General features: G+C 36.5%; 6 protein-coding genes across 6 annotated transcripts; 3 read left to right on the top strand and 3 right to left on the bottom strand.

Annotated features, from left to right (window-relative positions):
* Positions 1-10: 10 nt before the first annotated feature.
* Positions 11-3,476, bottom strand: FDP41_005778 (uncharacterized protein; the record flags this gene model as incomplete). Its single annotated transcript, XM_044709339.1, has 7 exons — positions 11-2,116; positions 2,305-2,515; positions 2,607-2,731; positions 2,835-2,851; positions 2,902-2,958; positions 3,056-3,114; positions 3,220-3,476. The coding sequence occupies 7 exons, from the start codon at positions 3,474-3,476 to the stop codon at positions 11-13; spliced, it is 2,832 nt and encodes a 943-aa protein (XP_044559738.1).
* A 213-nt stretch (positions 3,477-3,689) lies between these two features.
* On the bottom strand, positions 3,690-6,269 carry FDP41_005777 (uncharacterized protein; the record flags this gene model as incomplete). The annotated part of the gene is made up of 1 exon (XM_044709338.1): positions 3,690-6,269. One exon carries the CDS (start codon positions 6,267-6,269, stop codon positions 3,690-3,692), a length of 2,580 nt encoding a protein of 859 aa, XP_044559737.1.
* Positions 6,270-6,936: 667 nt separating this feature from the next.
* Positions 6,937-8,917, top strand: FDP41_005776 (uncharacterized protein; the record flags this gene model as incomplete). Its single annotated transcript, XM_044709337.1, has 4 exons — positions 6,937-7,117; positions 7,208-7,671; positions 7,737-8,549; positions 8,627-8,917. The coding sequence occupies 4 exons, from the start codon at positions 6,937-6,939 to the stop codon at positions 8,915-8,917; spliced, it is 1,749 nt and encodes a 582-aa protein (XP_044559736.1).
* A 133-nt stretch (positions 8,918-9,050) lies between these two features.
* FDP41_005775 (uncharacterized protein) lies at positions 9,051-10,433 on the top strand (the record flags this gene model as incomplete). Its single annotated transcript, XM_044709336.1, has 1 exon — positions 9,051-10,433. One exon carries the CDS (start codon positions 9,051-9,053, stop codon positions 10,431-10,433), a length of 1,383 nt encoding a protein of 460 aa, XP_044559735.1.
* A 252-nt stretch (positions 10,434-10,685) lies between these two features.
* On the top strand, positions 10,686-12,779 carry FDP41_005774 (uncharacterized protein; the record flags this gene model as incomplete). The annotated part of the gene is made up of 5 exons (XM_044709335.1): positions 10,686-11,088; positions 11,255-11,482; positions 11,557-11,606; positions 11,667-11,696; positions 11,754-12,779. 5 exons carry the CDS (start codon positions 10,686-10,688, stop codon positions 12,777-12,779), a joined length of 1,737 nt encoding a protein of 578 aa, XP_044559734.1.
* A 40-nt stretch (positions 12,780-12,819) lies between these two features.
* Positions 12,820-13,483, bottom strand: FDP41_005773 (uncharacterized protein; the record flags this gene model as incomplete). The annotated part of the gene is made up of 2 exons (XM_044709334.1): positions 12,820-13,255; positions 13,317-13,483. 2 exons carry the CDS (start codon positions 13,481-13,483, stop codon positions 12,820-12,822), a joined length of 603 nt encoding a protein of 200 aa, XP_044559733.1.
* Positions 13,484-13,507: the final 24 nt, after the last annotated feature.

The following is a 13,507-nucleotide window of genomic DNA, read 5'->3' as shown; positions in this document are numbered from 1 at the left end:
CGAACATGAATTACTTCATTAATTGAGCGAGATAAATCTTGGCAGCCTCATTGTTTGGGTCTTTCTTTAACACCATTTGCCATTCCATCATGGCCTCTTGGTCCTTCTTTAAATAATACAAACAACATCCCTTTTCGAGACGAGCTCTTAAATCTCCACTATTTAAACTCAATACATGTTCATAGTCTGTAATGGCTCGATCGTATTGTTTGAAATGTTTTTGACGAGTGTATGCTCGTTGATAGAGAGCCAATACATGATTAGGATCCAATTCTAAACATAAACTAAAATCGAGAAGTGCATTGTCAAATCTCTTAGCAACAAGTCGATTCATTCCTCTTTCAAAATAGAGAGTTTTTAAATCATCATCTTTCATTACTGCAGATGAAGAAGGAGTGGAAGGAGATGATGAAGACGAAGAAGGTGACAGTGCTGAATCTCCAGCTTTCTTCTTTTGCTTGACAATATGATCAATGACTGTGGAATATTGTCGTTCACATTCATCAATTTCAGATTGTGGAATTTGAGTGCTACTTCCACCTTCTTGAGCAATTTCATGTTTCTTTCTGAAACATCGAGCACATTGAACATAGAGATTCATGTTCTCTGGAGAGATGTTTTGGGCAAGCATGAAATCTTCAATGGCCTTATCGTATTGTTCCAATTTCATGTAACAAATGGCTCGATTGGTGATGGTTTTTGAATTTTGAGGATCATCCTTAATGAGTTTGTTAAAGAAGAGAATGGCTCTTCGATAATTCTTTTGTTCATATAATAATACAGCCAATTGTTTGTTTGCCTTCTTATTATTCTTGTCATAGAGTAAACACTTTAAATAGTCATTAATGGCAGCTTCCTTATCGGTTTGTCTCTGAGCTCTTGATAAATAAACTTGAGCAAAATTTTGAGCTTCTGAACTGGCTGCAGGATCAGACATCTTTTCAATATATTCAATGGCTTTGGATAAATCATTAAATATTTGTGCATCCTTGTTGGGATAGTCCTCAATTTTTCCAATCGCAATGGCCTTATTGCAAAATGCTTGGAACATTTCAAATAAATATTGTTCATATTTCACACCACTGATTTTTCCTTCTCTTAATTTGGCATGAAGTGAATGACTCAAAGGATCCATATATTTGATAAAGTTTGTATAATCAATAATGCAATCGGAATACTTTTGAAGTGAATCATTAATGAGACCTCGATCCAAATAGACTCTAAAGAATGATTGATAGAGAGAATCTAAAAAAGGAGTGGATCCATTGGCATTTGAAGATGCTTCACTTCCCAATTGTTGAGCGTGTCCAAGAATGGAAGCAGCACTGTCAAAATCTTTCAGAGCAGCTTCATAATCTTGCATTTTGGCATGACATTTACCACGTGAATGGTATGCTCTTAATGTGATCATGATGGAATCTTGAATGGGAAGGTCTTCTCCTAAACTTGTCGTTCCTTTCGATAAAATATTCAAGACGGATGTGAAATCATAAATGGCCTCACCAAAACGTTTCAGATTCATGTTGGCCAAACCTCTTGACATGTACGCTTCTTCAAAAGTACCATCAATTAAAATAGCATTTGAAAAACATGTCACGGCATTGGCATATTGTTTGATGGAAAAGAATTCTCTTCCTTGTTCGTATTGTTTTCTTGCTTTTTCCTTTTCCTTGCTGGATGCTTCAGTTTTAGCATATTGTTGAATTTCGCCAAATAAGGCCTTTCCAACTTCTGGTGAGTCATAGACAAATTTACGAGGTTCAGAATAAACGGTTGGTTCTTTCACCTCAAATATCAAATCAATGAAGAAATCAGCATCAAATGCTTGGTGTTTCTTGTCTTTGACAGCTTTGTCTAATTCCACTTTAGGAACTCGTACCACAATGTCATTAGGTCCAAGCATCTTTTTGTGTGGAATTGAATTTGGAGAAGAAGTATTGTAAGGTTGATGAAGATGAAGGAAATTGGTATTTAACCAACACACAAACATTTTGTCATCCTTTCCGACTTTGTCCATGTCATAGAAAGTAATCCTAAAATCTCCTGCCATTTCAACATTGATGTTCTTGAGCCATACTTCTTCTCCCTTCTTGTAGTGTTTGATTTTTTCATTTTGCTAATGTGTTCAAATATTTCAATATTTAAAATCAAGTGTGTTGTTGAATAGGATTCAATAGGTTGTTGTTGTTGTTGTCAATTCATGAATGATATTCAATATAAATTTTGATCAAATGGTATTCAATAGGATAAAATGATTCAATGGTCATAATGATGAAAATGGTCCTTTTCACAACATGTACGTACCGAATAATCATACAATTTTTCCATATGATAATTGTCCAAATCTTCTCTGTTATAGATGGGTTGATGAATAATAAAATATGGATCACTTCCCTCATCTCGATCAAAGTGAGGTACAGAACTCATGTGAACTGCTTTCAATACTACTTTTGCATCCTTCACTGGGAATCGCATTCCTTTCCGAATCACACATTCCTCAAAGTATGTCACATATCTGTGTAGAGTTTTTACATCAATTCCAAGTAATAGTAGTAATAATTTTAATAATTTTGAATTCATCTCGAGACTCGATTTTTCACACTTACCTTCTCTGACTCGGAATGGTGACACCTTTAGAGTCATTACATCTAATTCTACCAAATAATTCCGTTGCTTCACTCGCTGAACTGGCAGCATTTAAATAGAGCATGAGAGCTGAAACCATTGTACCCTGTTGTTGTGGATAATTGTAACAAGAGTATTAAAGAAATATAATCATTGTATCATGATGTATTTTCTTATTCTTCGTATCATCATCATGATGAAATACATACCGTTCTTCCTTTTCCGGCTGTCATGAAAATGTCAGTGGTCACTTCAACAATCAATGATGATACAAACCTTTGCAGTGCACCGCACAAGTATTTCGTTTATCTTCCATCAAGTAGCGAGAAGCATCTAGAGTTGTATGTCACATTGAGAGTTTCGGTTAATTTCAAAGATGGTAAAGTTCAACAACCATTCATCATCATTAACAAGAACTACACGCACATACCTTCACAAAAATCTAATATCAATGAAAAGTGTGGTGCATTGTGATCTTCAAAAGGAAATCTTTTGATATTCATGACCAAAAATATAGATGATGATGATGATGAAACATTTCAGAAACACATGTCAATGATCTGTCCATTCAAATTGCAAAATTTTAAAACATACCTAGCCACTCGATTCGAAAAAACACTCGGATCATAATTCTTCTCAGCACATAAATTATAAATCTTGTAGTGGTCATCATGTTTGGATTGGAAAAATGATTGAACTTCTTCCAATGGATTTCTGTAGAGACTTTCGGCACCTGTGGATGGAAAACCCATACTGATGACTCGATCACTGATATAGGTGAGATCCAAATCAAAGCCTTCTTTTTGGTAACGTTGCTTCTTCTTTGAAACGACGGAACGAAGCTTGTTCATTTTTTTTGTTGTGGATATCTTGAGGTGTGACAGTTGAAGGTTTTGATGCCATTTCCGCTCCATGAAAGGCCAAAAGAGACAATCGAATGACACAAAACCAGACCATTAGGATCAATTTATGGACAATCGCCCAAACCTAACGGTTAATAGTTTATTTAAATCAACTTTTCGAACAAAATAAACTTTTTGAACCACTAGTTGTCCAAAACAATTTTACTGAGATCGATGCGGTAATGGCACACTGCAAGGGAAATATTGATAGGGAGAAGGCGAACTTTCAATTGAAGTGGATACAGAGGATGGTAGTTCTAGTTTTTTAGCAATTCCATGTCCTTGGAATGCACACGAATATTTGTCGTCTATTTTACAAATTGATGTCGAGTTAGTAAATCCACGGTCCAAGCCTAAGGATTGGCAAGTTTCGTACAAAATTGGTTCTGAATTTGGTAAATTGATATTTTCACGATATTGACAGAAAAAGTTCTTATCAAATGCTGTGAGAAGTAAGTTTTGCACAGAATTAAGGATGTTGGTATTTTTCAGGAGGAAACAAAATTCATCCAAATCCGCATGCGTTCTAAATGTTAACTTTTTAGAGTGGCTACTACTGCAATCTTCCAAAACTTGTCTCAGAGAAGGTGAAATTCCTCCTTCTCGCATATCTGCAATTTTGATAATAGCATCCAGTTGATCCTTGTGTAGAATGATAGATTTAGAATTGATTGGATAATAATCTACTGCTGTTTCAATTTGGCTTACCACTCGTTGAACGGTGCTATCAGGAATATCAATCCATCGAAAGAGTTCCGTAACAAAAGTTTTGGAGTTTGAATTTTTTCCAACTTGTCTTTCGTTCCATTTACAGCAACATTTGCTCACAGTTTTGAGGCATAGTTCAATATTTTCCTTTTCTTTGATTGTTGAGAGCTCAATAAAATCCACACAATTAAAATCCTTTTCTCTGACCAATGCTAAGAAAGCTCGATCAGAAAACTCAACTAAAAATGTTCCTACCAGTAACGCAAAACTATAAATCTCGCCTCCTAAACTATTCGTACAAATAACAGCTAAACCAATGGTCAAAAATTGGGCACCATCTATTTTCTCTAGTAATTCCTTTTTGTTTCGTGGAATCCTATTTGGATTCAAATAATTATAACAAAATCTTTCAGGAATCGTCAAATCTTGAACAATTGCAGGTAATTGGACATCTGAGACTGGATACTTTAACCGTGAGAGTTTTTTCTTGACAATTTCAATTCCTTGCTTTTCCTTTTCAGAAAGGATGTTCTGTGAAAATACCAACGCCTCCAACAACGTATCAGGATTTGTAATCAGTGTCAACATTTTCTTTCCAATTTGGCCATTCATAATCAAATCGGTCGTAGCTGGTGTAGTAATGTCTTTGGTAATGGATCGATCTTCCTCAACGAAAAACGCAGAAGAGAGTGTTTTGGAAGAACTACTGCGATCTTCAGTGATTGCCTTGTCCTCATTAATGATATAGTATTGCAAGGATTCGTCTTTGAAATCCTCACTTCCCAACACGTGCTTGATAAAACCATCCTTGATCATTTTGTTTCCAATATCGATGGCATCAAAACGTGTGGCTGAGGCAATGCCTTCACTAATCATCCGATAGATGAGTGAGGTTGCATCACTTCCTGTAAAGCAATTCTTGAACTTTTGAAGTCGGTACGATCTCTCGGCCAATAATTGAGATTCTTTGAGTTGCTTTTTAAAAGTTTCCTTCAATAATTCATATCGTCGATCATTGATTTGTAAAGTTCCATCTTGAGATCGGGTAGGAGGTGGTGTATTGGGTGGAAATACATTGAGAGGTGATGTGGAGATGGTTTTTGGTGAATGGTGGTGGTTGTTATGAGTCGTGCGCTGCGGATTGATACGAGCATTAGCATCAAAGGTTAAACCTCCATTGCTTTGGAATTGTTTTCTCGATGATAATGATGAAGAAGTAGATGAAGAATCGCCATTGTTGTTGTTGTTGTTGCTGTTGATATTGTCTTCTTGAGTCAGAAAGGTTGAACACAACATGGAATAGGCTTGCATTCCGCCTGAAAGAGGAGCTTCACTCTTTGAGAAGGTGCTGCTGTTATTGTTGTTGTTGATGTTGTTATAGACACCATTCGGATTCATCAAGTGGTGGTGTCGCTGTTGTTGCTGTTGCTGTTGCATCAACAATTGCGAATGGTCCAATGTCGAACTCAATTGCACCGTTCCCATCAAATTGCTTGTGTAATGTTGTTGTTGATGATGATGTGGATGGTAACTGCTGCTACTATTTGGAGCCTTGTTGAGCTTTTGCCGATGGCTACTACTACTACTAGGTGATGATGAGGAGGAGGAGGAGTGATGAGAGGATGTTGCTGATGATGCTCCGATAGTTACTGGAATGGATTTGGAGGAAGTACCACCACTTCGAGGAGTGATGCTTTCGTATTCTTGTTCCAGCTGTTTCCGTCGATAATAACCTTGTTTTAATTTCACCTTCTCCACACGCGTTAATAATTCAGTAATTTCATCTTCATGAACACTCAACTCCTGTTGCAGAACTTGATTCGATTTCAACAAGTCAGGTCCTTCGTATTTTAATTTGGCAACTTTGTTCATCAATTCAAAGAATTGTTCCTTGTATAAAAAGTTCATAACTACTTTATGACTCCATTCCTCAATGGGAATTTCAATATAATCAATGTTGACTGAGTAGGAAGAGTTGTGACTATCCGCAGAGGTACTAATTGAGCTGAGAAATCGACGAAAGTTGTTGAGCATTTTTGTTAGTGGTGAATCTGCACCACAATAACGATGATGATTCCGAGTGAGTGGATGGAAAGAAGAAGTGCAGTGAGGAGATGCTGTTGAAAGTTGGGGCGAACGTTCGCACAATCTTTGGACGTTCGCCTAGTCAAGTTTGTCAATAAACAATCACGCGCACAAATAAAATGCATGACATTCCGGTCTTTGCATTAGTGGCATTGGGGCGAAAAAAGCAACAATGTCCAATATTGCGCAATTATGATTCTAGATAGGCCATTTTGTTGCTGCTTGGGTTGGATTTGGAAGGCGAAAATCAAACGATTACAACCGTGCTGAATGTCAAAGGTCAAGCGAGAAAATGCATTTTCTCAGTCATGTGGACTTTGAACTCGAGAAGGTAATGATTGTGCAATTCACATCATGATGCTTTTGAACCATTTGTTGCATTGAACTGCATTAACAGATTATTCGTTTTAGACATCTTGATGATGTATCACCATATGACACTATCAGATGACAGACATTAGCAGAGGAGGAAGAACCTATTCCACTATTGGATAGATCATGATTGAGGGTTATTAACAGAAACGGATTAAACTGTCATCCCATTATGGATTTTCAAATTCAAGATCTTCCCGCCAATTCAAATTTTGAAATAAAAAAAAATCACAAAAAAATAACAATGAGCGGTAACAGCAAGGCTCTTGCATCCAAGTTGTGCTTGGCATCGGCCAAGAAATTTCAATATGTGTTGACCAATTCGACTCTTCCTGATTATTGTGTCGGAAAGGATATGAGCAAGGAAGAAATGAATGAATTCTTACCTGAATTTTTCAAGTTTTTGCAAGAGCAAGGAGTGAAAGGTGAGTGTGCATCTTGTTGGAAGAGTTGTTTCATGGACATGTCTAATTGATGGTATCATGTCGTTGTTAACAATCATGATCTCATTACAGACAAAAATTTATCGGGAGAGTTATTAGAAGAGAAATTAAAAGAATATTCACAGAAATCCATTGGAATGGACACTTCCGATGATAGGTTTGACAATAATGACAGCGTAGTACTTGGACACATAGATGCTATTCAGGTCATCAATGCAGATGAAAAACCATACTTTTCGTATAATTTATCAAGAAAGATATTTGAAGCTGAAGATAGGAAAAGCACAAGCTTATTTTCGGATGTGCAACAAAAAGTTGAACTATTTCGCGATAGATACAAAATCATTTATCAAAGAGTTTTGAGAGACAAGGACTTTAACCCAACAGATCCTAACGCTATTTCTTTGACAAGCATTGAATCGCTCTTGGGAAGTAGAGGAACAAGATACATCATGGGTATGATTACAAAGAAATCTGGAAATATTTATCAAGTGGAAGATTTAAATGGAGTGGTTCAAGTAGATGTCACTAATGCTGTAAGTTTTGCAATTCTATGGAGAACTTTGGCTGTTGACAATTATTTTTGTCACATCAATGACAGACCACGAATGAACGGGGAATGATTGTAGAAGGATGTTTCGTAATTATTTCTGGAGTGTTTGACAGTGTCACAAAAGTTTTTAAAGCATCGGCAATAATTTTACCACCGTTTGAAGAGCGAGAACAATCCGAAAAGTTCTTATCCACAGGGAGAGCCACCATGTTGGACATGTTTGGACCTTCCACACCTGAAACATTGCAAAAATTGAAAAATAAGGAAGAATTATCTAAGGATGCTTTCATTGTCGTTGTGTCGGATGTTTGCCTGGATAAACCTAACGTATTTGAGAAATTGGGTTTATTATTTGATTATTTCAAATGGAATCAACACAATAGAGTTTCTGGAGATCGATATGAACTAATTCCAGCAATATTTTTATTTATTGGAAACTTTATTTCAAGACCATTTCAATTCTATACCACTGGAAGCTCCTCTAGCTCAGCTGCAACCTCTGACCGTGTACAGTACCAAAAGAACTTTGAAAAGCTTGCTAAAATGATAGAAGAACGTTTTCCAAATTATATTCATACATCGAAAGAAACGGAAAACGCTCCACTGTTTGTATTTGTTCCTGGTCCAAATGATCCTACGTTATCACCGAACGGAGTCTTACCCAAGTCGTCAGTGCTGAGCAATATCAGCAAGGCCTTCAAGTCAAAAGTACCAAATAGCATTTTCACAACGAATCCTTGCAGAATTCGCTTTTACACACATGAAATTGTGATATTCAGGCAAGATTTACAGCAACAAATGAGACGTCATGCCATTGAAGTGAACAAGAATGAAGAGAGTTCGAAACCAATGTATCAAAGCGTAAGTAGTAGTCGTTGTTCTGTTTCTATAGATGACTTCCACGTGATGGATTCATTGCTTGACAACACCAATAACAGATAAGTGAAATTGTACTTTCTCAATCTCATCTGACTCCCTTTGCACTTCATGTACAACCCATATTTTGGGCTCAAGATCATTCACTCAATTTATTCCCATCTCCACATTCTCTGATTCTGTCCGATCGATGTCAACCCTTTAAAACCAATGTTGGTGGTTGTCTTTGTTTCAATCCTCCCTCGTTCCCAGTAGACTTTTCATTTGAAATATTTTCGCCACTCTCTTACAATGAGCAAGGCATTCCGTTCGCAGAAACTCATACCCTTCCCAATCTCTCTGAGGATCATTAATCTTTGAAAAAGTCCAACATACATTTTGTAAAGAGAAACAAAAGAACAAAATTTATCTTTATTTTGTCATGAGTTTTTTCAACCAAGCTTTGAATTTTTCCTTTTTTAGTCTTCTTTTTCATTGAAGCAAAAAATGCCACAACAACAAGCCGAAAACAACAGCAACCGTACAACACTCGAAGCCTTTGAACTCTCCACACAAGGCTTGTCATCCGTAAACGAAAATTGTGAAGATACAAAATCACTTTCTCCCGAAACGAAAACGTCGGAACCCCTGATGATTGTGAGCAGTGATGATAAGTCTGTGTTGGACGTTTGTCCAGTGGAGGAGTCTCTCCACGAGGTGAAGAAGGTCTTGAGCGAAATTCCAGAGGATGATGCTTTGGTGGTTGATGTAAACGAAAAATTACTTGTTGAAGAAGAGCAGAGTAAAAAGAAAGGGCTCTTTAGACATTATTTAAGATGTTACTATGAATTATGGAAGACAAGATTGAGTTCTCTTGTTGTTTTCACCGCTGGCTGTGGTTATTATGCTGCCAATAAGCTTCATGTAATTTCGGAAGAAAAAGATGAAATCATCAAACTTGTTTCTTCATCACCTTCTCGCAGTAGCGTTGTCGGATTTTGCATTGGTACCTTCCTTCAAGCTGCTTCAGCCAATAGTTTTAATGAAATTCTTGAAATTGAACGAGATAAATTAATGAAAAGAACATTTAACAGACCACTCCCAAGAAACAAAATTGGAGTTCCACATGCCATCACACAAGCCGTTGTTGCCGGAGCTGCTGGTACTTTTATTCTGTACAAATATACAAACAAGGAGACTGCATTACTAGGACTTGCTAATTTATTGCTCTACGTATGTGTTTACACACCAACCAAACCAGTTCATTGGATAAATACTTGGATTGGAACGTTGAATGGTAGTTTACCACCACTCATGGGTGTGACTGCAGCAATGTTGCCATACTCAATAAGCAAAGGCCTCTCAACCAAATCTTCTTCATCATGGATGAGTTTGATTCCTTCCTCCGATTATAATAACAAGCTTCTTGCCACTGGATTGTTTATGTTTGGTTCCATGTATTTGTGGCAAATTACTCACTTTATGGCTATTTCATACAAATGTAGACGTGATTACGATATTGCTGGATACAAAATGCTTTCAATTTCGAATCCAGAAGCAGCTGCCACTCAGTCACTTTTGCACTCTCTTGCCTTATTCCCTCTCTGCTGGTCATTACCCGCCTTCGGAGTTGTTCCTTGGTGGTTTGCAGTTGTGACAACTCCAATCAATTATTATTTCCTTTTGAAACCAGCAATTACATTTAAGAAGAATGTCACATATGACAATGCCACAAGATTATTCTTCAAATCATTGGCACACTTGAGCATTTTATATGGACTTGCAATGGTCGCTTTCAAATTGCAACAAAGTGAAAGCTACCTAAACCTTGCAGACAAAGCCTCTAACTTTTTCTCTCGTTCATGGGAGTCTGTGAAATCCTTATTTTAGATAATAACAAAACTGGGTAACAAATTAATTTTCAACTAAGGGAAAACAACAAGTTTGATGTAAAAATCTCTCGGGAGAAGCAGAGCATTTACACCAAATGACAATTTCATAAACACAAATATTGATAATTATTTATACATGACAACAACAACAACAACAACAACAATTCGAACGCTCAACAACACTTTCATATGAAGGCTTTGCACATCACCAAACTCTCGATTTCAATCGAATTTTCCACAAACCAAAAAAATGGCCGAGCATCAGCCCACGAGGAGCAGAAACAACAACCGAAAATGCTTCTTATTGACTCCGATCCTCTCGCATGTAGCAATGTATTTGATGTGTGTGGTAGTGATCACCACTTTGAAACTAATTGATGCTGCTCGACCGAGTAGTAATAGCATTGTTCAAACATCTTCCTATCAAGTTTCCAAATTGTACAGTGTAAATAATCCTCACTCTAATAGAACCTATCATGCAGCTGTTGTGGATTTTGCTCCTGTTTCCTTTCCTTTTCAATTTCCACAATTAAATTCCGAAATTGCCAGAAAAATTTTAAAACCCAATTTGGATGAATTTGAGAAAATTATTTTTGAAATGATGAGTAATCATTCAACAAGTTTTGATCGTCCAGACATTATAGTATTTCCAGGTGTGTTTTTATTGATTGGCAATAATTATGATCATTCATCATTAACTTGATGGATATACGTCAACTCTCAAAAATAATAATTATTATTGGAAAACTACTATTCACCTTAAAAAAACACGCAATGATGAACTACTGCCCTGATGGTAATCACACATTCACTCATTAGAGTATGCACTTTTTGGACCTGGATTGACCGATAGAGAGAAATTACGACTATTCTTTGAACCCATTCCAAATGATTTACCATTTACAAATATTTGTGATTCCGCCAATGATCAATTCTACATTCTAAAAAGAATGAGCTGTTTATCTTCCAAATATGGAGTCTATATTGTATTCAATATGGGGGATGTTCAAAATTGCAATGTCACAACCAATAAGAAATGTCCAGTTGGTATGTATTATGTTTGAATGCAATCAGAATGCCAACATGAGGGTAATCATGAACAACATTTAACATCATTTTAGATGGAATGTTTTTATTTAACACAAATGTAGTTTTTGATAGAAAGGGAAATGTAGGTATTTGTAGAAATTTTCTAATATTCATTTTCCTTATCATTGAAATCTGTCTCTAGCTCATCACAAAATATCATAAAACGCATTTAGTAAGTACCAAAATTGGAAATAAATTTTCCATTCAGTATTTCACACATTCACAATAGTACTTTGAGGATGGTATTGATCCAGGAGATGGCAAACCTGTTTATTTCACAACAGACTTTGGTATCAAATTCGGATTACTCATTTGTTTTGATATTGTCTTTGAGGAACCTCTTCATTCATTGCTGAATGATATTAAGGTCGATGCCATTGCATTCACAAGTTGGTGGGTGAATTTTCCACCTTATTGGAATGGACTTGCATTTCAACAAGCTCTTTCTTATTCATATAGAACTAACATGATTGCATCTTCAAGTGGTGCGTCTTACACGTCTTCTGGAAGTGGTATTCACATGAAGGGAAAATCTATTGGAGTTTATAATCCAAGCTTGAAAGGACATTCACAAACAGTCTTTGCTCAAGGAACTACTACTAGTTCTTCAAAACGCAGACATGCGGCCAATGTTGAACCCATAGTGCAAGACATGCGAATGATTTTCGATGAGTCTAATCCTCAACACATATTGACAAGTTTCACATTTACTGATCCCAATCACTCGAACTATTCTACCATCATTCCATTCATTCCCGTCAGAGGGAAGAGTTATGACTTTGCCAATATTGTGGCAGGATCGACCAGTTGTAATTTCAAGTTTACCATTTCTCCATTTTCGAACATTTCTGAAAACGATTCTAATAATTATTTTGCGATGGTTGTGACCGATGGCCAAGTTTTCAAACCAAAATTTGAACAAGCCAGTTGTTCTGTCATGAAATGTGGATCCTATCTTAATTGTTTTATTTTCTTGGAATGGAAGTTATTAGTGAAAGACACACAAGTTGTATTATCTGACTTGACAATTGAAATGAAATCGTTAGTCACGAATGAGTGGAGAGACGACGTGTTTCCAATGTTATTGGGAGATGAAGGAAATTTATTCATTGGAGATTTAAAAGAATCAAGCTTTTTTAAAACCAACGCTGTATTGAATATGGAAACAGGCAAGACACCTGCTTATGTGAGCATGAAAAATGTGGAAACCAAGTTTTTAGGTGCAACACTACTCTCGTTAAAAAGAAGAAAATAAATATGAATTCATTCAATAGAACATTCGTTCATCGCAATCATTACTGTTCGATAACCTCTAAATTTGCGTGATATAATCTTGAAATTCCACACACTAATAAATCTCCGTTATCTACAGATCGAATTTCCGTTTCCACCACAAATATTACTTTTTTGTCTCCACTTTTTCTTGTGCTTTGGGCCTCTTTCAACACAACTGAGGCTTCGATTTCTTGATCAATGTAAACAGGTCTTAAGAATTTCAATTCTTGAGACATGTATATTGAGCCAGCACCTGGCATGACTGTGCCTGCCAAGTTACTTAACAAAGATGACACCAACACACCGTGCACAATTCTATCTTTGAAAAGCCCATTTTGTTTTGCAAATTCAGAATCAAAATGTAAAGGATTGTAATCGCCAGATAATCTGGCAAAATCTGACACATCTTGAGCTGAGAAGCGTCTCTTCAAGGTTGCTTTTTCTCCAATCTTAATTCTAGCATGTTAAAAATTGTAAAAAAGTGAAAAAAGTAGCCTGAAAAAGAAACCACACGTACCCCTTTCGGAAATGAATTTTTGTTCTTGACTCTGGGTTGTTATTGTGGTGGAATAAATTGATTGAAAAGGGTTGCTGTTGCGGATGACAACAACCAAGGATGGTGAAGCATTGGAGAGATCGCTTCTTGTATGCTGGTGATGAAAGATGATTTACGAGTTTGAACATTTTTTCTTCAAATATCAAATGTTT

This window comes from Naegleria fowleri (assembly GCF_008403515.1).
Source record: "Naegleria fowleri strain ATCC 30894 chromosome Unknown tig48, whole genome shotgun sequence".
Lineage (NCBI taxonomy): Eukaryota > Heterolobosea > Eutetramitea > Acrasida > Naegleriidae > Naegleria > Naegleria fowleri.
Note: the sequence above shows the minus strand (reverse complement) of the source record. Positions and strands in the feature narration are given on the sequence as shown.